Raw genomic sequence first — 26,890 nt, forward strand, 5'->3', positions numbered from 1 at the left:
TCTTGGCAGCAGTTGGAAGTTATTGAGGACAGCAAGAGAACATGCTGGAGGGAGGTCCATTGACATTAGCATGTATAAGCATCCCACTTGGATTAAAAGCATGGCGGAGTGGTGCTGACCTTCCCGGTGACCAGATCCTTATCAGATGGGAGAAGATTACCATCAGTAACACTGCTAGAGATGGAAATAGGTCAGAACCTAGCATGAGTAATGCTGAGTGCCGCTGAAAAGTCAAGCCATAGTCATTAGCGGTACCGCTCATCTGTTAGAGGGGAGCCTCAGGCTACTTTCACACTGGTGTTTTTTGCAATACGTCGCAATGCGTCATTTATGGCAAAAAACGCATCCTGCAAAGTTGTTTGCAGGATGCGTTTTTGCCCCATAGATTAACATTAGCGACGCATTGCGACGCTGTGCGATGGTTGCGCCGTGTTGTGGCGGACTACCGGGAGCAAAAAATGTTACATGTAACGTTTTTTGCTCCTGACGGACCGGAACTCCGCCCCCACCTCCCCGCACCTCACAATGGGGCAGCGGATGCGCCGGAGAAATGCATCCGCTGCACCCGTTGTGCAGTGCGTCAAACGCTAGCGTCGGAATCTCTGCCCGACGCATTGCGACGGGGAGATTCCGACGCTAGTGTGAAAGTAGCCTCATCCGTTGGCATGCATCGGTATTTGTGCGGCACTGACCCGGGTCGATAAGATAACTACCCGCAGTGAGTAACTGTGCACGAACCTTATCACGTTTTGGTACCCAAATACCCAAGACGGAGACCGGACCTGTAGTTAGTTAGATAGGCAAATGGATTGTCAGGACGCAACTTTTGCTAATATCAGGGTCTGGGATTTCTGGTTTTGCTGCTATGTCACCTATTGCCTTGTTAAGGACTCTTTGTTTACTATAAATCTCCAATTCACACATCGGTTCTCTTAAAGCACGCAGTTGACTTTAGGCCATTTCTGAGATTTTCCAGGAGAAAGCTTCTGTGGAACATTATAGTTAACCTTTATTTTTTTAGGGCTATGCAGCTGATACATTTTTATTCATGGTGTAGTCGGGAAGGAGCATTCTTCATTGTTCACTGAAGTCCTAATAGGGCAGGGAAGTGTTTTTTGTGGAATAGAGTTAAATTATTGTAAGCAGTTGTGCTGTACTGCAGGTGAGCCTGTATTCCACACCCATTCACTTGTTCTAGGGTTAAGGGTATTAACAGGCGGCTGGTATTAATTGGCGGCTGCTTTACCAGGCACGCCAGTAAGTAAAGACATAGTGATTATAGTTGGCATGTATTGTAGGGCACCATGCTGTACAGCACAGTGGTCTCAGCCTCCTGGCTGAGTGTCTGTGGATTTTAAAAAAATCTTTCTCCTTTTTCTGGTATGTTTATTCGCATATTTATGGAAAGTGTTTTATTTTTTTTTAATGGTTGAACTGGTATTGGATTAATCTTTCTCGCTTGTGACTTTGCAGTATCCTGGGGAGTCCACCCCATCATACTGCTTACACAGTGACTTTTCCCGAAGCTGATAGTCAGGAGTGCAGGTGGGGTTACACAGATTAGCCTGGCATGTGAGATGTAGAATTAATCTCCTGCTGATAAAATACTGATTGTGTTGAAACTACAGCACACAACCTAATAAATGACACATCCCTGCAATCAAGCTCTTGTGCCCTTTATTATGCTGCTCTCAGATTACCGGTAAATAGTAAAAAACTACTGACAGAAGTTTATAGCTATCCTTGAGATAGTATCACTTTTCTTTTGCGTACAGCTTATTGCTCAATAGCGGTGGTGGAAAAATCACTGTGCTTACAAGCTCTTTTACAGTAAACTTGTAAGCACTGCTTTGAAGCTGGCTATGATCGCTGGAGGACACTGTTACCTATTATACTCGGCAACGTGCAGTGCATAGGCAACAAGATCTAAAGAAATGAAAACTTGCTATCTCAAGAACGACTGCAAATTTTCATAAACAGCAAATTGCAGAAGTGCTTGTTTTTACATGCACTATCCAACAACACTCAGGATGTTTTCCCATAAATTTAAAGAATTATTTACATCTGCCTAGCTATCTAAAGAAATCATGAGGCTCCCAGGCATCAGAACTCTAATATGCTGCTTCTATGAGAACATATTCACATTTTTCATTACTTACCTTTAATAGGATTGTCAAGCTGTGAGAACTCTGGATCCCCTCGTTAATACATCTAGCCTAATAATGAGAAAATGCTTTCCCAAGAATCGTCTTCCTTTACCAACCATAAAAAGTGCTTTCCAGTTTCAATTGCCTGTTATACCGACCAGTGGTCCTGTGGCTCAGATCTACAGCTTGCCTCCTGAAGGTAAATGGCCTAAGAAACCAATTTTTCAGATTAACTGTTTGCTGGAAATAATTATTTTTCACATTAGGTTTAACACTACTGACAGATTCCCTTTAAGCCATCTGTAGGAGCATGTAGGCCATAGAAAGTTGAAAAAAATTATATCTTGATATTTGTGATCAGATGTCTTCTTCCAGAGAAATGCACGTTTTTCTTTCTATGTAAATGAGCTGTGAAGATCTATGGGACGAACCCTGATCTCCCAGAGAATCTGCCTCCAGAGCTTTTTATGTGAAAGTGGGCAGTGGCAGTGTAAGACTTGTAGATCAGGAGAACAGACTGTCAGTCACCACATGTCTCACAATAGTAGCGCCCCCTTTCCTAAGATCTGTGTCCGACCCATAGATCTTAACAGCTCATTTACATACGAGAAAAATGTGGATTTTTTTTGGAATAAGATATCGGATAACAGATATCAAGGTATCAGTTTATTCAACTTTCTATGACCTGCATACTCATATAGACGGCTTAGGAGGGTGGATCTCACTGACAGATTCCCTTAAAGGTATGTGCAGACGATCAGCAAACGTTGCCGGTCTGACGCTGCATCCTTGTGCAGCCTCCAACCTGCAGCGTCCAGATGTTACAGCATAGTGAATAAGATTTCAAGAAATCCCATGCCCACTATACATCCAGAGACGCCCATGGCTCACTTGCCGAGACGGACATGCGGTGCGTCTCTCCAGACCGCAGAATGCTGACATGTGCCCGCAATAGCAGCAGATTCACCCGCCGCTATTAACTAGTTAAATGCCGCTGTCAAATTCTAAAGCCAGAAGTGTGCGCATCACCGACCCCGTTACATTATCGGGGGGTCAGCGATGCGTCAGGATAGTAACCATAGAGGTCCTCTTTGGTTACTGATGCCGGCCTGCTGTGAGCGCCGCCCTGTGGTCGGCGCTCATAGCAAGCCTACAATTCAGCTACATAGCATTGATCTGATGATCTCTGCTATGTAGCTGAGCCGATCCAGTTGTGCCAGCTTCTAGCCTCCCATGGAGACTATTGAAGCATGGCAAAAGTAAAAAAGAGAAAAAAAAAGTTTAAAAAAATATTAAAATAATAAAAAGAAATATAAAAGTTTAAATCACCCCCCTTTCGCTCCATGCAAAATAAAACAATAAAAAAATCAAACCTACACATATTTGGTATCACCGCGTTCAGAATCGCCCAATCTATCAATAAAAAAAAAATGGATTAACCTGATCGGTAAACAGCGTAGTGAGAAAAAAAAATTAGAAATGCCAGAATTACGTTTTGGTTGCCGTGACATTGCATTAAAATGCAATAGTGGGCAATCAAAAGAACGTATCTGCACCAAAATGGTATAATTAAAAACGTCAGCTGGGCACGCAAAAAATAAGCCCTCACCCGACCTCAGATCACGAAAAATGGAGACGCTACGGGTATCGGAAAATGGCACAATTTTTTTTTTTTTTTTAACAAAGTTTGGAATTTTTTTTACCACTTAGATAAAACGTAACCTAGACATGTTTGGTGTCTATGAACTCGTAATGACCTGGAGAATCATAATATCAGTTTTAGCATTTAGTAAAGCTAGAAAAAAAGCCAAACAAAAAAACTAGTGTGGGATTGCACTTTTTTTGCAATTTCACCGCACTTGGAATTTTTTCCCCGTTTTCTAGTACACGACATGCTAAAACCAATGATATTGTTCAAAAGTACAACTCATCCCGCAAAAAACAAACCCTCACGTGGCCATACTGACGGAAAAATAAAAAAGTTATGGCTCTGGGAAGGAGGGGAGTGAAAAACGAGAACGCTAAAACGGAAAAAGGCAAGGTCTTGAAGAGGTTAAAATCCTAGATAATAGGCTTAGTAGTAGTAAAAAATTTATTTCACTGTATAGTCTTGGACCTTTCTATGGATTAATTTCCTTAAACTGGTCATGGAGGCAGCAGATGACATACGATTACCTATGTGTGATTTCTAATCATACAGTATGTGTCAAAATTGTGCAATAACTTGTAGGACATATATTGTATGCGTCACATGAAGTTATGCTGCGTATTCTGTGTCAAATATTCTTTTGTGTTTAGTGGATGATGTAGTGGATGAGAGTGATGACAACGATGATACTGAAGCAGATGCTGAAGCCGATGCTGAGAATGAAGATAATGATCAGTTGTTTAAGGTTTGTTATCAGCTTGTTCTCACCGGCCATATAAAGAAAAATAAAATGGCCTTGCACAAAGTAGAATTTTTTATCATTCATTAAATCTTTGTATTTTTTATTTATGTTTACTGGTTTCCTGAGAGATGCAAGGAGCATGTTCAAAGAGATAGGACCAGACTCGAGAAAGTATTTTTGCCAGAATTCTTGCCAAAATACCTTGAAATGTCACAATAACTGTTGTGAATTCAGCTTTTGGGCTCCCTCCGGTGGTTGTAGAGGGTAATGCAGTTGTGCCTGGACTGCAGGAGTGGACAGGTGTATCTACTAATTGCAAAACTGACTGGGGTATATAGCTTTGCAGGATCCTTTAGTCAGTGCCAGTTGTTCATTGTTCTTGAAGGATTCACTTCCCTGCTGGTCTCTCCAGTTTGCTGTGCTTTTCTACAAAGATAAGTCCTGGCTTTGTTTTTGCTGTCCACCTGCTGTGGACCTTATAGTTTTGTGCATTTTCATGTTTTTGTCTTGTCCAGCTTAGTCTGTGAAGGATTTTTTGCAGCCTAGCTATTTCTCTGGAGATGCAGATATGCCCCCCATGTCTTTAGTCAGATGTGGTGATCCGTATTTTCTGTGGTGGATATTTTCTACTGTTTTTATACTGACCGCATAGTATTCTGTTCTATTCTTTCTTTTTAGCTAGTATGGCCTCCTATGCTAAAATCTGATTTCATATCTGCGTATGTTATTTCCCTCTCCTCTCAGTCAATATTTGTGGGGGGCTATCTATCCTTTGGGGATTTTCTCTGAGGCAAGATAGGTTTCCTGTTTCTGTCTTTAGGGGTAGTTAGATCTTAGGCTGTGCCGAGGGGTCTAGGGAGTGTTAGGTACCCCCCACGGCTACTTCTAGTTGCGCTGCTAGGTTCAGGGTTTGCGGTCAGTACAGGGACCACCTTCTCCAGAGTCCGTCTCATGCTGCTCCTAGGCCACCAGATCGTACAACTGGCCAACAATGAGTTAATTGCATCTCAGAAGAAGGGAGGGAAGCTTTTGAGCCATTTTTTTTTCCTTAGCCTGTTTGGTATTTTCCTCCCTCTTTACCTCTGGGTGGCTACGGAGTCTAGTATTAACATGAATGTTCAGGAGTTAGTTTCTCGGGTGGATCCGCTTGCTGCTAGGGTACAGGGTATTTCAGATTTCAGTTTTTCAGACTCCTGCCTTAGAACCTAAGATTCCCACTCCTGATTTATTCTTTGGTGACAGATCCAAATTTTTGAGTTTCAAAAATAACTGTAAACTGTTTTTTGCATTAAGACCGCGGTCTTCTGGTGATCCTATTCAGCAGGTTAAAATCATGATATCTCTGCTGCGTTGTGACCCACAGGATTGGGCATTTTCCCTGGAATCTGGCAATCCTGCTTTGCTTAATGTTGATTCGTTCTTTCAGGCATTGGGGTTGTTGTATGATGAGCCTAATTCTGTGGATCAGGCTGAGAAAATCTTGTTAGCCCTGTGTCAAGGTCAAGAAGCGGCAGAATTGTATTGCCAGAAATTTAGAAAATGGTCTGTACTGACTAAATGGAATGAGCATGCCTTGGCGGCAATTTTCAGAAAGGGTCTTTCTGAATCCATTAAAGATGTTATGGTGGGGTTCCCCACGCCTGCTGGTCTGAGTGATTCTATGTCTCTGGCCATTCAGATTGATCGGCGCTTGCGCGAGCGCAGAGTTGTGCACACTGTGGCGTTGTCCTCTGAGCAGAGCCCTGAGCCTATGCAGTGTGATAGGATTTTGTCTAGAGCAGAACATCAAACATTCAGGCGTCAGAATAGGTTGTGTTTTTACTGCGGCGATTCTGCTCATGTTATTTCTGATTGCCCTAAGCGTACTAAGAGAATCGCTAGTTCTGTTGCCATCAGTACTATACAACCTAAATTTCTGTTATCTGTGACCTTGATCTGCTCATTATCATCATTTTCTGTCATAGCATTTGTGGATTCAGGCGCCGCTCTGAACTTAATGGACTTAGAATTTGCCAGACGTTGTGGTTTTCCCTTGCAGCCTTTGCAGAACCCTATTCCTTTGAGGGGCATTGATGCTACACCGTTGGCTAAAAATAAACCTCAGTTTTGGACACAGCTGACCATGCGCATGGCACCAGCCCATCAGGAAGATTGTCGTTTTCTGGTGTTGCATAATTTGCATGATGATATTGTGCTGGGTTTTCCATGGTTGCAGCTACATAATCCGGTGTTAGATTGGAAATCCATGTCTGTGACTAGTTGGGGTTGTCAGGGGGTTCATGATCAGGTTACTTTGATGTCAATTTCCTCTTCCCCCTCTTCTGAAGTTCCTGAGCTTTTGTCTGACTTCCAGGATGTATTCGATGAGCCCAAATCCAGTTCCCTTCCACTGCATAGGGACTGTGATTGTGCTATTGACTTGATTCCAGGTTGTAAGTTCCCTAAGGGCCGACTTTTCAACCTGTCTGTGCCTGAACATACCGCCATGCGGAGCTATATTAAGGAGTCTTTGGAGAAAGGGCATATTCGGCCATCTTCTTCACCGTTGGGAGCGGGGTTCTTTTTTGTTGCCAAGAAGGATGGCTCCTTGAGACCCTGTATTGATTATCGCCTCTTGAATAAGATCACGGTTAAATTTCAATACCCCTTGCCTTTGCTTACTGATTTGTTTGCTAGGATTAAGGGGTCTAGCTGGTTTACTAAGATTGACCTTCGAGGGGCATATAATCTTATTCGTATCAAGCAGGGTGACGAATGGAAAACTGCATTTAATACGCCCGAAGGCCATTTTGAATACCTTGTGATGCCATTCGGACTCTCTAATGCCCCATCTGTGTTCCAATCCTTCATGCATGATATCTTTCGGAGTTATCTTGATAAATTCATGGTTGTATATTTGGATGATATTTTGATTTTTCCAATGATTGGGAGTCTCATGTGAAACAGGTCAGGATGGTATTTCAGATCCTCCGTAATAATGCTTTATTTGTGAAGGGGTCAAAGTGCCCCTTTGGAGTGCAGAAGGTTTCTTTTTTGGGTTTCCTTTTTTCTCCCTCATCTATAGAAATGGATCCGGTTAAGGTTCAGGCCATTCATGATTGGATTCAGCCCACATCTGTGAAGAGCCTTCAGAAATTCTTGGGCTTTGCTAATTTTTATCGTCGTTTCATTGCCAACTTCTCCAGTGTGGTTAAACCTCTAACCGATTTGACCAAGAAAGGCGCTGATGTGACGAATTGGTCCTCCGCGGCTGTTTCTGCCTTTCAGGAGCTTAAACGCCGATTTACTTCTGCCCCTGTGTTGCGTCAGCCAGATGTTTCTCTTCCATTTCAGTTTGAGGTTGACGCGTCTGAGATTGGGGCAGGGGCCGTTTTGTCTCAGAGGAATTCTGATGGTTCCTTGATGAAACAGTGTGCCTTCTTTTCTCAGAAGTTTTCGCCTGCGGAACGCAATTATGATGTCGGCAATCGGGAGTTGTTGGCTATTACGTGGGTATTTGAGGAGTGGGGACATTGGCTTGAGGGGGCCAAGCACCGTATTGTGGTCCTGACCGATCATAAGAATCTGATTTACCTCGAGTCTGCCAAACGGCTGAATCCTAGACAGGCTCGATGGTCCCTGTTTTTCTCCCGTTTTGATTTTGTGGTCTCGTACATTCCTGGTACTAAGAATGTTAAGGCGGATGCCCTCTCTAGGAGTTTTTTTTCCTGATTCCCCTGGGGTTCTTGAGCCGGTCGGCATTTTGAAGGAAGGGGTGATTCTTTCTGCCATCTCCCCTGATTTGCGACGGGTTCTTCAGGAATTTCAGGCTGATAAGCCTGACCGCTGTCCTGTGGGGAAACTGTTTGTTCCTGATAGATGGACCAGTAAGGTGATTTCTGAGGTTCATTGTTCTGTGTTGGCTGGCCATCCTGGGATTTTTGGTACCAGAGATTTGGTTAGTAGGTCCTTTTGGTGGCCTTCTTTGTTACGGGATGTGCGTTCTTTTGTGCAGTCCTGTGGGATTTGTGCGTGGGCTAAGCCTTGCTGTTCTCGCGCTAGTGGGTTGCTTTTGCCATTGCCGATCCCTGAGAGACCTTGGACGCATATTTCTATGGATTTTATTTCCGATCTTCCTGTTTCCCAAAGAATGTCGGTTATCTGGGTTGTCTGTGACCGATTTTCTAAGATGGTTCATTTGGTGCCTTTGCCTAAATTGCCTTCTTCTGATTTGGTTCCGTTGTTTTTTCAGCATGTGGTACGTTTGCATGGTATTCCGGAGAATATTGTGTCCGACAGAGGTTCCCAGTTTGTTTCTAGGTTTTGGCGGGCCTTTTGTGCCAAGCTGGGCATTGATTTGTCTTTTTCCTCTGCATTTCATCCTCAGACAAATGGCCAGACTGAGCGAACTAATCAGACCTTGGAGACCTATTTGAGATGCTTTGTGTCTGCTGATCAGGATGATTGTGTGGCTTTTTTGCCATTGGCCGAGTTTGCCCTTAATAATCGGGCTAGTTCAGCTACTTTGGTTTCGCCTTTTTTTTGTAATTTTGGTTTTCATCCTCGTTTTTCTTCTGGGCAGGTTGAGCCTTCTGACCTTCCTGGTGTGGATTCTGTGGTCGACAGGTTGCAGCAGATTTGGGCTTATGTGGTGGACAATTTGGTGCTGTCTCAGGAGGAGGCTCAGCGTTTTGCTAACCGTCGTCGGTGTGTTGGTTCCCGGCTTCGGGTTGGTGATCTGGTTTGGTTATCTTCCCGTCATGTTCCTATGAAGGTTTCTTCCCCTAAGTTTAAGCCTCGATTTATTGGTCCTTATAGGATTTCTGAGATTATTAATCCGGTGTCCTTTCGCCTGGCGCTTCCGGCCTCTTTTGCTATTCATAATGTCTTCCATAGATCTTTGTTGCGGAAATATGTGGAGCCCGTTATTCCCTCTGTTGATCCTCCGGCTCCTGTATTGGTCGATGGGGAGTTGGAATATGTTGCTGAGAAGATTTTGGATTCCCGTTTTTCGAGGCGGAAGCTTCAGTACCTTGTCAAGTGGAAGGGTTATGGCCAGGAGGATAATTCTTGGGTTTCTGCCTCTGATGTCCATGCCGTTGATTTGGTTCGTGCCTTTCATTGGGCTCATCCTGATCGGCCTGGGGGCTCTGGTGAGGGTTCGGTGACCCCTCCTTAAGTGGGGGTACTGTTGTGAATTCAGCTTTTGGGCTCCCTCCGGTGGTTGTAGAGGGTAATGCAGTTGTGCCTGGACTGCAGGAGTGGACAGGTGTATCTACTAATTGCAAAACTGACTGGGGTATATAGCTTTGCAGGATCCTTTAGTCAGTGCCAGTTGTTCATTGTTCTTGAAGGATTCACTTCCCTGCTGGTCTCTCCAGTTTGCTGTGCTTTTCTACAAAGATAAGTCCTGGCTTTGTTTTTGCTGTCCACCTGCTGTGGACCTTATAGTTCTGTGCATTTTCATGTTTTTGTCTTGTCCAGCTTAGTCTGTGAAGGATTTTTTGCAGCCTAGCTATTTCTCTGGAGATGCAGATATACCCCCATGTCTTTAGTCAGATGTGGTGATCCGTATTTTCTGCGGTGGATATTTTCTAGTGTTTTTATACTGACCGCATAGTACTCTGTTCTATTCTTTCTTTTTAGCTAGTATGGCCTCCTATGCTAAAATCTGATTTCATATCTGCGTATGTTATTTCCCTCTCCTCTCACAGTCAATATTTGTGGGGGGCTATCTATCCTTTGGGGATTTTCTCTGAGGCAAGATAGGTTTCCTGTTTCTGTCTTTAGGGGTAGTTAGATCTTAGGCTGTGCCGAGGGGTCTAGGGAGTGTTAGGTACCCCCCACGGCTACTTCTAGTTGCGCTGCTAGGTTCAGGGTTTGCGGTCAGTTCAGGGACCACCTTCTCCAGAGTCCGTCTCATGCTGCTCCTAGGCCACCAGATCATAACAAATAACGTTGCAACTTTTGGCCGTTTCACGCCAGTCTTGTCCAGTTTTTACAAAATGGGAAGAGTTGAGTTGGGGCTCTCTGCCATCTACTGTATTTGAGCTCTTCCTTGTTTTTAACTCCCCCCTACGGAGGCAGTCATTTTTCTTTTTTTCACTTTCATTTTTTTATTGTTTTATCTCCACCTTCTGAGAGCCATCATTTTTTTCCATGAACCTAGCCATGCCACAGCTAGATTTTATGTAGGACAAAATGCATTTTTCCTAATAATAATGTATTAAAAACATTAAAAAGAAACCTTCATAAAGTTTATGGTGTGGAATTGACAAGAGAAAAATTCTGCCTATCGACCAGTGTATGCAGGCGTTTTTCATGGCTAGTTTTGATGAATGATCAGGGTGGAGTTCAAGGCAGCTGATTCATTAAAAGGCTCAGAAATAGAGCGAGGCACGTAGTGGTGTGCTCCTCCTTGTGTGATTCACCAAAAATCGTACCCCAGTCAAAGATTGGAGTAAAATTTTCACCACCATTCATTATTAATTTGACCAACGAAGGTTGCCATGTCCCCCATCACACCCCCAAGCGTAAAAACTTTGATGAATCAGAGCTTTAATCTCCAAGTTCTGGAAGCTTATAAACCGTGTTGTACATTATATTACTGAATTAAATAATAGTGATAAATCCAACCTCGGCATCTCACCCTCATTAAGTTCTAAAAAATGGATGATCTGTTTTTGCTTCTAGGAAAGTAGATAGTGTCCATGAAGGGTCCATTGCACCTCTTACACAGAATTGTCACCTCCTAGACTCTGAGGATAGTAAAATGTCTGCTTGTGTACTGAGCATCTCCTGCCCCTTTTGTTTTCTGTACTATTTCCATTTTATTCCCAGAATGATGACATAGAGACAGATATCAGTAAGTTGAAGCCTGTTCAAGACGTGGCAAGACCATTAGAAGATCTGAAAATATATGAACGTTTTTTTCCAGAACTCTCTGACGATTTCCAGGTAAGAGAAACTCGTGATGTTAACTGTGGTGACCCACCGGTGACCGAGAAGCTGGGCGAGAGGGGCTCTTAGAGTCTGATTTGTGATATGTTTGGCTCAGTGAGAAAGTGGAGTTAGGTTGTAGTTAAGAAACTTCTATTATTTATAGTTGTCTTGTCTGTGTCCCTCTTGGGGAGCCAAAGTCATTTTAATCTAGTGATCTTTTTCAGTTTTGTGCCGAATGAAGACAGCACAATGATAGTTGATGCTATAGCGAATATAGCTATTTTAGTTATTTCCTCCCATCGGGCACTATGACATAATATGCAATATTTCAGGCTTTATTACCCCATTCCTGCAAAAGGATGTTATATTCACAGCCTGGGAAGAAGGGGCCTGCTGGTGTGAAGGAGCCTCGGGAGTTGAGCTGCCTTCACACACGGCCGATATTGGCTACCTTATATTGTTGGCATCTGTCTCTAACAGCCGCGGTTGTCGCCGAGTTGTGGTGACTTCTGTTAATCACTTTAGTACCGATATTTTGACAGCATCATTTCAATGGAATGCGCTCCAGCTCACATCGGCCCCCCATAATGTGATTGCGGGGGACTGATGGGTTATTAATACAGCCATGGAGACCCCCGTTGCTGTAACATTGACTCTCCTCTGAAACTTGGCCGTAGTCTGAGCTCCATAGGAAACCAAGATTTTCACTATGTCCTGCAATATCGTATTATTACAGTATATAGCGATTATACCATCACAGGTTCAAATCCACTAAAGGGACTAAAATATAATGTAAAAAATATAATTTTTATATTTTTCAAAAATGTTCTGTAAGTTCTCATCAATTTTCAACTGTTAAAGGGTAAAAAAAACATGATATCGCTACGTTCGTAAAAGTCCAATCTATTAACTTTAGGCAAATGTTATAAAGATAGAAAAAATAAAAATGCCAGATTTGCATTTTTGGGGGGCACGTAACTTCCCTAAAAAATGTAGTAATAAGCAATCAAAGCATTTTTTGCACAGTTTATGGTTAGGAGTTGAAATATCATCTTACTACCCAAAAAACAACCCCTCCCTTCAACAACAAAAAAGTAATGTTACGAGTCTAGTAAATTGGTGACACAAAATCTTTCATCCCATAAATCAGGGGTCCCCAACTCCAGGCCTCGAGGGCCGCCAACAGTGCAGGTTTTCAGGATTTCTTTAGTATTGCATCGGTGGTAATGTGATCATCTGCACAGGTGATGATTCCAACCCCTGTGCAATACTAAGGAAATCCTGAAAACCTGCACTGTTGGCGGCCCTCGAGGCCTGGAGTTGGGGACCACTGCCATAAATAGAAATCATTGATGCGAGTTTGATATTGCCGTAATCCGACTGACGTGAACAATCGTGTTTCCAGGTCATTTTACCACACAACGAACACTGCAAAAACAAAACTCTCACAACAATGCATTTATTTCATCACACTTGGCATTATTTCAGTACAATATATGGTAAAATGAATGGTGTCATTCAAAACTACAACTTGTCCCACAAAAGACAAGCCTTCCTTGTGCACTGATGGAAAAATTAAAGGTTACATCACAAAAGTAAAATGTTCCTCAGTCCTTAAAGGGTTAAAGGGAGTCTGTCAGCAGTCGGTATGACTGTACTGGAGCTCAGTGCATCCTGGCGGGAACAAACCTTTACGTTCACCTTCCCACCTGCTAGTTTTCCATCTATGTCCTCCTTTCAACGACCCTATGAAGCCAGCGCTGTCAGTCATAGAAGAGGGGGGTGGAGACAGAGGGAAAACAAGCCTGTGGGAAGGTGTATATAAATGATTGGCCCCGCCGCCATCTCAACCATTCATTACTAAGATGAGAATTCTTCTTCATGTATGTATGTGCGGTGGCCACAGGCGGTCAGGACTACAGAGACAAAATTATGTACCTGCTTTAGAAGAATTGCTTGACGACAGGCTTCTAGGCCTCTTGGAATTCATTTGAGGGAACCTTACCTCTAGTACTTAAATACTAACTGTCTTCTTAATAAAAAAAAAAGTCAATAATGTACTTGAAAATAAGAAACTTTTTAATATATCTTTTTAGAGAACTCCTTTTCTTCTCCAGAACTGAACATTTATTGTGAAAATTTTCAATTCATGAGTAAAATTTTTCTTCTGTGACTGTAGATTTTCCCAATGCTGAGATAGGAGATGATAGTTAGTGCTGATAAATGTCTATGCAGAACTGTGTCATCTGAGAAGAACTAGCAGGACATAATCCATGTCGTTATCTACCCCCCCACCTTTACTCCTTATAGAACTTTGAGTACTAACTGTCATCTCCTATCTCAAGTATTGGGAACATTTGTATTCACTAAGCACAGATTTTACCCATGAATTGAGAATGAAAGATCAGTCTAGGAGGAGAAAAAAGCTGATTCCTCCGTTAAGATGTATCACAGAGTAGCTTATTTTCATGTGTATGATGGGCTTTTGAAATAAAAATGAAAACGGTTACTATTGAAATCTCCTGCAGCAGCACCCACCGCAGGTCAAATGAAGTATTACACTGTTCCTTTAGAAATCAATGAGCTGTTCTGTAAACATGATCCTTGAGAGCTAGAGAGATGTTCTCTAAAGTAACTTTCAACACGCTCAAATATAAAATTACCTAATAGCGTATTTAAAAATACTCATTAACCATTCATATTTACTTAACTGATCATTTTGCTTGGCCCATTTGGAAACCTACTAAGATTTTTTTTTTTTTGAGTTTGCTGTGAGATATACTTAACTTCATGAAGAGTCATGGGGGTCACAGTGAAAAAAAAATACAGTTGCTGCAAATTTTTTTTATCTGGTTGTGACTCTTCTCTGAAAAAAACAGCAGTTTGATATGGGGTGTTGCTAGCCACACATTCAATAATCAGAAGATCACCACTGGGACTTGCTGCACATGTTGGGGTATGTTCACACTGCATCTTTTTCTGGAGTTTTCTGAGCCGCTCAGCTCTTAAAATCACAGGAAAAAGGGGCATTGAAGAACCTAAAAAAAGCAAATCAAATGTTCAGACTTTTGAACTCTTAAAGTCTTAAGCATTTTAAAGATGCCCTGGTTGGATAAAAAAAAGTGCCTGTCACTACTTTGAAGCAGCTATTGACGGAAAACATTCCAAACTAGGCACACTCCAATGAAAAAGTTGCAAAAAAAAATAGAAAAAGGACACACAAAACTCTCTTAAATTGACATCCGGAAAGGAAAAACTCCTCCAAGGAAAAACTCCTCCAAAAACTTCCTAAAGAAGGAGCGTTTCCTGAAGCGGTTTCCACTTGAAAACTTATTTTTGACCACCAGAAAAACAAAGCTCAGTGTGAACATATCCTACAGTGTTTTCCAAGCCGCAGTTAATACTCTTCTGTACTTTAATTGGAAGTCTACAAAATTTAGGATTTTATTTTAGCCATTAATGGAGGCAGTAGGGTCGAGGAAATCAAAATTGGAATACGATAAGTCAAGGAACTGTTAAAGTTGTTGGATGATTTCTGTAGATTTTAAGTTTGGGATAAAAAAAACTGTTAAAAAGAAAATCTGGTGGATTATTCAGACTCCTTTAACATCTGCAGATATTTGTTTTACTCTTGATTTTATTGTGCATTTACCTTGCCAAAACAATTTGTTTTATCATTGTTAAAGGACTTTGACTTGGTGTCAAACGAACCAGTGCCAGGAGCAAACCATGGTGGTCCTATTGTTGTTCCCACAGCAGGAGAGGAAACCCCATATAAGCCAAGACATATCATGAAGGATCTATCAAGGAAAAGTAGTAGTATTTCTTTAGAAGATGAATGTAATAAAAGACCAACATTTTTCGATGTGTCAAAGAAAGACAGTAAGAAAGACCGTAACAATTCATTTCTACAGACTCATGGTGAAATCGACAGGTCCTCAGGCTTCTTCTTGAACAATGATGTTGTAAGGGATCTTGACAAACTCTCACTACATAAGTCTTCATCCAACAACCATTACAAAAATGGATGTGTATCAGCTAAAGACAAGCCCAATGCCTTATCTCATTCCTGTATTAAATCTGCTCAGTCATGTGGTAACAACCTATTTGACAAACATTCTGTGAATTTAGGACCTTTATGTTGCTCTGGAGTTTTTCCTGATGACGATGAAGATGCAAGTCCTTTGGAGGGAGGAGGATTGCAGAACATGCTTGACACAGAAAACTTATTGCCCCTGCATGATCCAGATCTTTATATTGAAATTGTAAAAAATACCAAATCAGTCCCTGAATACTCAGAAGTGGCATATCCAGATTATTTTGGTCACGTACCTCCATTTTTCAAAGAACCTATATTAGAAAGACCATATGGTGTACAAAGGTGAGTTACTAATATTCACACCTCCCTCAATTCTACACAAATGAGCTGGGGGGTAAAATAAAAAAGTAATTTGAGAGCGGAAAATTCAGGTATTACTACAGCTTAGTGCAAAATTCCTTTTTACTTCATGCTGCCACTCAGAATTAGAGAGTTGCAAAAGCTCAGTCATGAGGAGTTGTTTAATTTGGACCCTTACAACAGACAAGGGGGTCTTTGTTAGATCCCCAGTTGTCAGAGTAAAGCATCGAGTCCTCACGATTGTGTTGTGGGAAACTGATGGCCTAACAGATGAAGCCGACTCCATCTTTCAAACCCCCTTAGGGGCTATGGTCGCTAGTGACTACAGCATTCAAGTGGTTAAATGAACAGAGACCAACTTTACTACTCTCCAGTTTTAACTCAATGCCCAATGCTGTTAGCGCAGCAGCCTTTGTAGTGCTTTGCGCTGCTCAATGCTAATATAGTCTTCGTCTAAATCAGTACCCTTAAAGGAGTTGCCCACTATTCGGACAACCCCTTCTCAATCTCTGTTTCCCAATAAAATAAATGACACAGTAATATTGTACCACCTATTCTCAGGTGTCAGCGATGTCCGCACTGGCTCTCCCAGGGCTAGCATGACATTGTCATGTGACGCCTTTGGCCAATCAGTGCTGGCTTCATCCCACTCTCCTTCGGACTTAATTGACATCTGAAGGAAGTGAGAGAACTGCTACAGCTATGACTTCTTCCAGATATCTGATTGGTCTGAAGGAGAGGAGAGTCAAGCCATCGCTGATGGGCCCCTGGGATCACATGACAGAATATCAGGCAAGCTAGCGTCGACACTAGATGCAAGTATAGGTGTTACCTTTTTACAGGGGGAAAACACAGGGATTAAGAAGGGTTGTACCCAAAATCACAAGAACAACATATTTGTTGTTGGTCACTGGGGATCTGAGACCATTTTGATGAATTCCTGTTGGAAATTTTTTTTTTGTGAACTTCCTACGAGAGTTAATTAAATACTGTTTTTTTTGGTATATTTTTAAATATGGTACACCTACATTTTAAGTCAATTTTTTTTAATTTTATCAAGGAAACTTAATTCATAGTCATTCCTAACCATTACCTCTTTAATATTTCATCCAGGACGAAGATAGCTCAGGATATTGAAAGAATGATTCATCCCAATGACATAATAGATCGGGTTATCTATGACCTCGATAGTCCAAGGTAAGGTGCTTTGTTACAGTGAAGTATTGAATCCACGTGGTGATGTGCTGATTAAAAAAAAATGGGGGTTAAAGTTTAAAGTGTCATGAATGCATTGTCACTGGAAATCATATTTCTGATACTACTAATATGAAAGATGCAAATCTCAGAAGTGTCAGTTCAATAAACCATGCATATTGTTAGCCCCAGTGTGGTCTGATAAAGACAATTTCAAGTGGTTTTATAGAGATTACCGCACCCACTGTTTATTCTAATAAGCCATTCTGTACTTTATCTGTAGTTGTTTGACTTTTCGGTATTTTTCTTGGATACACCATAGGTATAAAAGTAGTTAGTATTTTCATGACATTTACATACAGTTGTGCTCAAAAGTTTACATACCACGGCAGAATTTTTGCTTTCTTGGCCTTTTTTTTTTTTTTTTTTAGAGAATATGAATGATAACACCAAAACGTTTTCTCCACTCATGAATAGAGGTTGGGTGAAGCCATTTGTTGTCAGACTACTGTGTTTTCTCTTTTTCAATCATAATGACAACCCAAAATATTCAAATGACCCTGATCTAAAGTTCACATACCCTGGTGATTTTGGCCTGATAACATGCACAGAAGTCAACACAAATGGGTTTGAATGGCTACTAAAGGTAACATCCAATGGATGCGCCTTTTCTGGGGCAGTTTAGAGCTGGTCCTATTAGTCTGGGAAGGGGAAATATCCATGGCCATCCCCAGCCTATTAATATTGGCCTTTGCTGATTATTAAAAATAGAGAGGACCCTACGTCATTTTTTATAATTCATGAATTTATTAGCTAAATACAATTGCAGAAAACTACACACGCAAAGCTTGGCTTATAGATCTCACTGACCTCTTTCTGACGGTTCAGCCTGTGAATTTACTGTATTTGGCTGATGAAATATTGGCTTTGTTTTGAGATGTGTGCGTAAAAATCTGACGTCATTATTTTTTCCCCTACCTATTTACTTACATTGCCAAGTGCGATCCGATTCTTGCAATCTTTGTCTTGTCCGAGCTGAAAAAAATCTTGCAGAAGAGCACTTAATCATTTACTAATATTGCTCAGAATGCAATGTGATGTTTTCTCGCATTGCACTCATCCAATTTATACACTCATGTGATTGAGCCCTAAATGTGATTAGCTAATTCTGCACACCAAATCCCCAATTCTAATTGTCAATGGATTTGTACATATCATCGATGACCTTAAGGGTATGTGCACACGTTCAGGTTTTTTCGCGTTTTTTTCACGATAAAAACACTATAAAAACTCATTAAAAACGCATACATTATGCATCCTATCATTTAGAATGCATTCTGCATGTTTTGTGCACATGATGCGTTTTTTCCGTGAAAAAAACGCATCGCGGTAAAAAAAGCAGCATGTTCATTAATTTTGCAGATTTTCTGCGTTTTTCCCGCTATTCTATGCATTTGGAAAAAACGCACAAAAAGGCATCAAAAATGCATGAAAAAACGCGAAAAAAAAACGCATGCGGATTTCTGGCAGAAATGTCCGTTTTTTTGTCAGGAAAATTTCTGCAAGAAATCCTGACGTGTGCACATAGCCTAAAAGTAGAAAAAGTTCTGAAATGATTCTTCTTGGTATGATTTTTTTTCATGAAAGAACTTGGCATTTTTTCAGGAATGGGTGTATAGACTTTTTATATTCACTGTACATCATTACAAACAGTCTGGAAAATGTAGTGTTTTGGGTAGTAATTTTCGTGAATTGTAATGGACATTTTATTGTGTTCACCTAATTTCACATTTTTCCGGTTGAGGATGAATTTTACAGGTTCACACACTTCAGCTTAATCTTGGCTTGGAAAGATTATTCATGACTGCTGAGGATTAACATCTTCTTTGCTTCTTCTTAATGCAATGCAGCTGTTCCGTACCGGATGAGAGTGAAGTTCTGAAGTTCAACTCTAAGTTTGAATCTGGCAACCTGCGGAAGGTTATTCAGATAAGAAAGTAAGACATCCGCTTGATTCTCTCGCCACAGGAAGAGTGTTTAAAGGGACAAAAACTGCATATGTCATTTATTTTTCAGACATGAATATGATCTCATCTTGAACTCTGATATAAACAGCAATCATTACCATCAGTGGTTTTACTTTGAAGTGAGTGGAATGAGGACCGGGACTGCTTATCGCTTTAACATCATCAATTGTGAAAAGTCAAATAGTCAGTTTAATTATGGTAAGACCAAAATATGCAGAGGTCTATGTAGGTTTTCTTACTGATTATTGAAAACCATCTCTTCCAAGGACGTGTTACTTCTGACTTCCAGCGCTTTCTATACTTTTAGCCAAGCAGTGTCGGGAATCCGAGAAAATAATTGATTTAAAAATAATACTCTCACATTTCTATAGGTGTCCATACACATTAGACCTTCTGATGAACCAACAGATCATGTAATGGGTATGGTGGGGTCTCTCAGCTAACTCATGAGGACAGATGTCATAGAAAAAGAAAGATCAGGCATATTGGTTTTAAACCTAGAATCATGGAATGTTAGAGCTGGAAGGGACCTCCATGGTCGTGTCCAACCCCATGCTCAATGCAGGATTCACTAAACGATCCTAGACAGATGTCTGTCCAGCCTCTGTTTGAAGGCATGTACCTTTTTTTGTTTATACAGGAGATATTATTATTATTCCCCTCTCCCCATTGAGAATACATGCACATTTGGCTGAGCCCACTGGTGTTTGGGTAACAGCTGTCTCTATTACATGGCTACTCATGTGTATGTCTTGTCCCTAGCTTTTACTGTGTGTATGTGTGTTATCGTGAACATATGTACAGTTATGGTCCTTGAGCTCAGATCTTGACTATGTGTTAGCCCTTTTTAGATTGGTTAACCACAGTTTTGACATTGCTGATTTTGGTGTGGCATTATTTAGATGAAGGAGACATAACCCCTTTCTTCTAGGTTTGACTGCTCTTATCCCCATCTGATTCATATTGAATTTGTGCTTTCATAATAGGACATGCTCACGAACAAAGCTGTTCACAGTGCTGCACTGCCGTACATTACCACCCTCATCTGTCTACCAACCTGTGCATGTTCTGCCAATGATATAAAGGCCACCATACACAATAGACTATCAATGGCTGAACTCGCCATTGTAACATAAGCCGACTGTCTAATGTGTTAGGGGTCTCAAACTCTTCCCTCAACCGGTGATGCCAGTTTGGGAAAACAGGCTCCAGCATGTCTGATTTCTGTCTGACAATCCTTTTGCTATCCCTGAGATAGGTCGCCAGAAGAATCTGGCAGCGGTTCTAGAATAGAGGACACAGGAGCACATGGCTGAGCCCATCATTCCTGTATGGGGAAGTAAGGAGAGAGAGCTGGGGGATGGAATGATCTGCGAACAATCACTGAGCCGACAGTTATCTATTTTGCATCAGTCTAACTTTCTCCATAAATTTTTCTTGTACTGCACCAGTTTTTTGGAATGCTTTACCCTAGGCAATCAGATTGTTTCCTAGATACTGGTTGGTGACTGAATCACGAGGCTTTGTGTATAATTTCTCATTGTTACAAAGCATTGCAGAACCATTGTCATGTTTTTAATTTTTGGTCTCCACCCTGTTTCTATGCTTCCCTGTGTGATTTACGTATTAGTTTGCTTTGTTCATGTATCCTCTAAATGGTAGGAAAGTGTTGGGGAAAATGTTGGTGCTATATAAATGTTATTAATATATATTTAGTACTATTAAATGAAAAAGAATCATTTAGCAATATAATACAGCTGCCAGTGTTATTTTTTATCAAATCTTACATGTGTTAGACAAAGTTGTAGATTTTGCACCTTTTCTTTTTTTGCGCTACCTTAACAGCCCTAAATATTGAGAATGAGGCAAATTTCTAAGGGTCAAGAGAAATAACTTTTTATTACATAGCACATAGTGGAGTTGAAACAGTTATTTCCGATATATCAGTTTGATAATAGATTTAGTAGTAAATATTTTTTTTTTTTAATACAAAGGTATGCAGCCCCTTATGTATTCTGTACAGGAGGCATTGGCTTCCCGGCCTTGGTGGATCCGTGTTGGAACAGATATTTGTTATTATAAGTAAGTAAATCCTTTTTTATTGTGATAGTACTCCAATTTACTTGGTGATACCTACCATTTTTCATCTACCATCATCTACATTTTTTTTTTAAGTATGAAAATACTGGAATGAAAAAAATGTTCCGTTTATTATCTTCTTTTTTTTACCATACCAAGATCGCTTTCCAAGCTAAACTACAAAGTACAGAATTCATAAACCATGTAGAGCCGCAAAGCAATCGGCAGAGATGAGCGGATCGGTTTGCGGGACACCAGTGCAGTGTCCAGGTCAGTAGTAGCTGCTGCTAGGCAGGAGGCCCATGGATCTCTTTACCTTCCGATGTCCGCTACGTGGCTTCTGAGAAGCCAGGGCCAGTCCGACATCATCTTTGCATCACATTGCAAATATGACATGGTGCCGGCCCTGAAGTATAAAATGCCACACCGGGGACACCATAGGGTAAGAGATTCACGGGCCTCCTGTCTAACAGCAGGTACCACTGATCTGGATGCTGCACTGGGGTCCTGTGAATCGATCCACTCGTCTCTAGTAAATGGGATATTAATTTAGGGGAAAAAACAAGTTATTAAAAATCGGGCTGCATGGCCATACTTACTTTCCCTTGTGCTAACTTGTATGTTTTCCCCAATAGAAACCACTTTTCCAGAAGTTCCATAGCTGCTGGCGGTCAGAAGGGAAAGTCCTACTATACTATGACATTTACTGTCAGCTTTCTGCACAAAGATGACGTCTGCTATTTTGCATATCACTATCCTTACACATATTCCACATTAAAGGTAAGATTATTCATTTTTCTGTGCAATGTTTTTGTCATTAAATTTAATATTGCCAACTACACCATGTGCAGAATTATTAGGCAAGTTGTATTTTGATCAGATGATACTTGTTGTACATGTTGTAATACTCCAAGCTATTCAGGCTTGAGAGCCAACTACCAATTAAGTAAATCAGGTAATGTGCATCTTTGTAATGAGGAGGGGTGTTGTCTAATGACATCAAAACCCTATATAAGGTGTGCCTAATTATTAGGCAACTTCCTTTCCTTTGGCAAAATGGGTCAGAAGAGAGATTTGACGGGCTCTGAAAAGTCCAAAATTGTGAAATGTCTTGCAGAGGGATGCAGCAGTCTTGAAATTGCCAAACTTTTGAAGCGTGATCACCGAACAATCAAGCTTTTCATGGCAAATAGCCAATAGGGTCGCAAGAGGCGTGTTGGGCAAAAAAGGCTCAAAATAACTGCCCATGAATTGAGAAAAATCAAGCGTGAAGCTGCCAAGATGCCATTTGCCACCAGTTTTGCCATATTTGAGAGCTGCAACGTTACTGGAGTAACAAATAGCACAAGGTGTGCGATACTCAGGGACATGGCCAAGGTAAGGAAGGTTGAAAAACGACCACCTTTGAACAAGAAACACAAGATAAAACGTCAAGACTGGGCCAAGAAATATCTTAAGACTGACTTTTCAAAGGTTTTATGGACTGATGAAATGAGAGTGACTCTTGATGGGCCAGATGGATGGGCCAGAGGCTGGATCAGTAAAGGGCAGAGAGCTCCACTCCGACACAGACGCCAGCAAGGTGGAGGTGGGGTACTGGTATGGGCTGGTATAATCAAAGATGAACTTGTGGGACCTTTTCGGGTTGAGGATGGAGTGAAGCTCAACTCCCAGACCTACTGTCAGTTTCTGGAAGACAACTTCTTCAAGCCGTGGTGCAGGAAGAAGTCTCTATCGTTCAAGAAAAGCATGATTTTCATGCAGGACAATGCTCCATCACATGCCTCCAACTACTCCACAGCATGGCTGGCCAGTAAAGGTCTCGAAGAAAAAATAATGACATGGCCCCCTTGTTCACCTGATCTGAACCCCATAGTGGTCCCTCATAAAATGTGAGATCTACAGGGTGGCCGTGGTGGCTGCTGCACACAATGTTGATCGTAAACAGATCAAGCAACTGACAGAATCTATGGATGGAAGGCTGTTGAGTGTCATCATAAAGAAAGGTGGCTCTATTGGTCACTAATTTTTGGGGGTTTTTGCATGTCAGAAATGTTTATTTCTTAATTTTGTGCAGTTATATTGGTTTACCTGGTGAAAATAAACAAGTGAGATGGGAATATATTTGGTTTTTATTAAGTTGCCTAATAATTCTGCACAGTAATTGTTACCTGCACAAACAGATATCCTCCTAAGATAGCCAAATCTAAAAAAAAAACACTCCAACTTCCAAAAATATTAAGCTTTGATATTTATGAGTCTTTTGGGTTGATTAAGAACATACAGTGGGGCAAAAAAGTATTTAGTCAGTCAGCAATAGTGCAGGTTCCACCACTTAAACAGATGAGAGGCGTCTGTAATTTACATCATAGGTAAACCTCAACTATGGGAGACAAACTGAGAAAAAAAAATCCAGAAAATCATATTGTCTGTTTTTTTATCATTTTTTTTGCATATTATGGTGGAAAATAAGTATTTGGTCAGAAACAAACAATGAAGATTTCTGGCTCTCACAGACCTGTAACTTCTTCTTTAAGAGTCTCCTCTTTCCTCCACTCATTACCTGTAGTAATGGCACCTGTTTAAACTTGTTATCAGTATAAAAAGACACCTGTGCACACCCTCAAACAGTCTGACTCCAAACTCCACTATGGTAAAGACCAAAGAGCTGTCAAAGGACACCAGAAACAAAATTGTAGCCCTGCACCAGGCTGGGAAGACTGAATCTGCAATAGCCAACCAGCTTGGAGTGAAGAAATCAACAGTGGGAGCAATAATTAGAAAATGGAAGACATACAAGACCACTGATAATCTCCCTCGATCTGGGGCTCCACGCAAAATCCCACCCCGTGGGGTCAGAATGATCACAAGAACGGTGAGCAACAATCCCAGAACCACGCGTGGGGACGTAGTGAATGAACTGCAGAGAGCTGGGACCAATGTAACAAGGCCTACCATAAGTAACACACTACGCCACAATGGACTCAGATCCTGCAGTGCCAGACGTGTCCCACTGCTTAAGCCAGTACATGTCCGGGCCCGTCTGAAGTTTGCTAGAGAGCATTTGGATGATCCAGAGGAGTTTTGGGAGAATGTCCTATGGTCTGATGAAACCAAACTGGAACTGTTTGGTAGAAACACAACTTGTCGTGTTTGGAGGAAAAAGAATACTGAGTTGCATCCATCAAACACCATACCTACTGTAAAGCATGGTGGTGGAAACATCATGCTTTGGGGCTGTTTCTCTGCAAAGGGGCCAGGACGACTGATCCGGGTACATGAAAGAATGAATGGGGCCATGTATCGTGAGATTTTGAGTGCAAACCTCCTTCCATCAGCAAGGGCATTGAAGATGAAACGTGGCTGGGTCTTTCAACATGACAATGATCCAAAGCACACCGCCAGGGCAACGAAGGAGTGGCTTCGTAAGAAGCATTTCAAGGTCCTGGAGTGGCCTAGCCAGTCTCCAGATCTCAACCCTATAGAAAACCTTTGGAGAGAGTTGAAAGTCCGTGTTGCCAAGCGAAAAGCCAAAAACATCACTGCTCTAGAGGAGATCTGCATGGAGGAATGGGCCAACATACCAACAACAGTGTGTGGCAACCTTGTGAAGATTTACAGAAAACGTTTGACCTCTGTCATTGCCAACAAAGGATATATTACAAAGTATTGAGATGAAATTTTGTTTCTGACCAAATACTTATTTTCCACCATAATATGCAAATAAAATGTAAAAAAAACAGACAATGTGATTTTCTGTATTTTTTTTTCTCAGTTTGTCTCCCATAGTTGAGGTCTACCTATGATGTAAATTACAGACGCCTCTCATCTTTTTAAGTGGTGGAACTTGCACTATTGCTGACTGACTAAATACTTTTTTGCCCCACTGTAGTTGTTGATCAATAATAAAAATAATCCTCTAAAATACAACTTGCCTAATAATTCTGCACGTAGTGTATTGTCTAACAATAGTCAGTTTTTCTTTTCTTGTTTAGAAGCTCTTAAAGCTAACCGTATATCTTGGTACCGTGTTAATGGATAGAAAAATATTTAGAATTGAGAGTCCTCAGTGGCTGATACCTTTTAATGGCTAACTGAAAAGATGGTAACAAATTGCAAGCTTTCGAGACTACTCTGGTCTCTTCATCAGGCATAGTCTATACCTGATGAAGAGACCTGTGTAGTCTCGAAAGCTTGCAATTTGTTACCATCTTTTCTCCTTCGCCTCATTGGGGGACACAGACCGTGGGTTTATGCTGCTGCCACTAGGAGGCTGACACTAAGTGATACAAAAAAAAGTTAGCTCCTCCCCTGCAGTATACACCCTCCTGCTGGCTCTCAGCTAACCAGTTCTTGCTTAGTGTCTGTAGGAGGCACATGGGTCTGTTTCAGACCCCAACGTTTTTATTTTATTGTTTACTTTTCTGTAAATTTTTATTTTTTAATTAACGGAGTGAAGGGGGCGACGGTTCCTTTCAAGGTTCCGATCTCCCTCGAACCATCAACAGGCGAGCACGGCGAGTATACCTCCCCGTACCCTTTCCTGCGACGTGGGAAGCCATGCCTGAGCTCACTTCAGGGGCGACGGTTCCTTTCATGGTCCCGATCTCCCCACACCAGCAGCAGGCGACCACATGGAGTGTCGCCTCCATGTATCCTCTCCTGGAGCCAGGCCTAATGCTGGCCCTGTCCACCCGGACTGAACTCCGTGGCTGTACAGAGGCCCCTCTCTATGGCGTCAGAGCAGCCCCCACTGTCCCACCACTATGAAAGCGGATGGCACAAGGAGGCGGACGGGCCCTCTCCACCTCCCTAACAAAGGGATGATGGATTGAGGCTTATCCCTGCACCGTCCACGCTGCACAGAACAGCGCTGAAACCCACATCTGCGGTGGCTCCATGCCGGGACGCGCACCAATGGTGAGTGGATCCGTCTTCAGCCACATGCTGACAGGCAGCCTCAGCCACTTCCCTGTGGCCCACCTCTCTGAGGTAACGCTCTGGATGGCTGCAAAAATTTAGTCCCCGGCTTCGGCCGATTTGTAGGCCGCATCCTGGAAGTCTTGCCTGGAACGCCCCGCTGGTGTCGCCCGCCGGCTACAGAAATTTAGGCCCCGGCTTGGGCCTATTCAACATCGTGTCTGTGGCTCCGCCCCCCAAATTGGCGCTTCTCGCTCTCTGCGAGATTTTATCAACTCTGCAGCTCCCGGTGGCCATCTTGGTCCACCCTGCCAGCTCACACTGGGGTGACAGTATTTTTGCATTAAAGGGGCACATCGACTCTACATCAGTACCCGGGTAAGGAAGTACCTGGCCTGGTCTTAAAGGCATATGGCCAGTATTCCCAGTCTTAAAGGCGCATGACCAGTATTCTCGGGTCTTAAAGGTGCATGACCAGTATTCCCTGGTCTTAAAGGCGCATGACCAGTATTCCCTGGTCTTAAAGGTGCATGACCAGTATTCTCTGGTCTTAAAGGCGCATGACCAGTATTCTCTGGTCTTAAAGGCGCATGACCAGTATTCTCTGGTCTTAAAGGCGCATGACCAGTATTCTCTGGTCTTAAAGGCGCATGACCAGTATTCTCTGGTCTTAAAGGCGCATGACCAGTATTCTCTGGTCTTAAAGGCGCATGACCAGTATTCTCTGGTCTTAAAGGCGCATGACCAGTATGCTCTGGTCTTAAAGGCGCATGACCAGTATTCCCCGGTCTTAAAGGCGCATGGCCGGTATTC

The 26,890-nt window shown here is 41.9% G+C and overlaps 1 protein-coding gene across 2 annotated transcripts in view; it reads left to right on the plus strand.

The window, feature by feature from the left end:
- Positions 1–26,890, plus strand: part of AGTPBP1 (ATP/GTP binding carboxypeptidase 1) — a 223,276-nt gene that overhangs the window by 134,898 nt on the left and 61,488 nt on the right. For both annotated transcript variants that reach the window (XM_069762493.1, XM_069762500.1), the window contains 9 exons: positions 2,169–2,346; positions 4,446–4,540; positions 11,357–11,473; positions 15,145–15,839; positions 16,971–17,054; positions 18,962–19,048; positions 19,128–19,276; positions 21,073–21,160; positions 21,793–21,937. In XM_069762493.1, coding sequence (XP_069618594.1) covers positions 2,169–2,346; positions 4,446–4,540; positions 11,357–11,473; positions 15,145–15,839; positions 16,971–17,054; positions 18,962–19,048; positions 19,128–19,276; positions 21,073–21,160; positions 21,793–21,937 — 1,638 coding nt within the window. The remainder of the gene's footprint in view (positions 1–2,168; positions 2,347–4,445; positions 4,541–11,356; positions 11,474–15,144; positions 15,840–16,970; positions 17,055–18,961; positions 19,049–19,127; positions 19,277–21,072; positions 21,161–21,792; positions 21,938–26,890) is intronic.

The sequence above is a fragment of the Ranitomeya imitator genome, chromosome 1 (assembly GCF_032444005.1).
Source record: "Ranitomeya imitator isolate aRanImi1 chromosome 1, aRanImi1.pri, whole genome shotgun sequence".
NCBI classification, from domain to species: domain Eukaryota; kingdom Metazoa; phylum Chordata; class Amphibia; order Anura; family Dendrobatidae; genus Ranitomeya; species Ranitomeya imitator.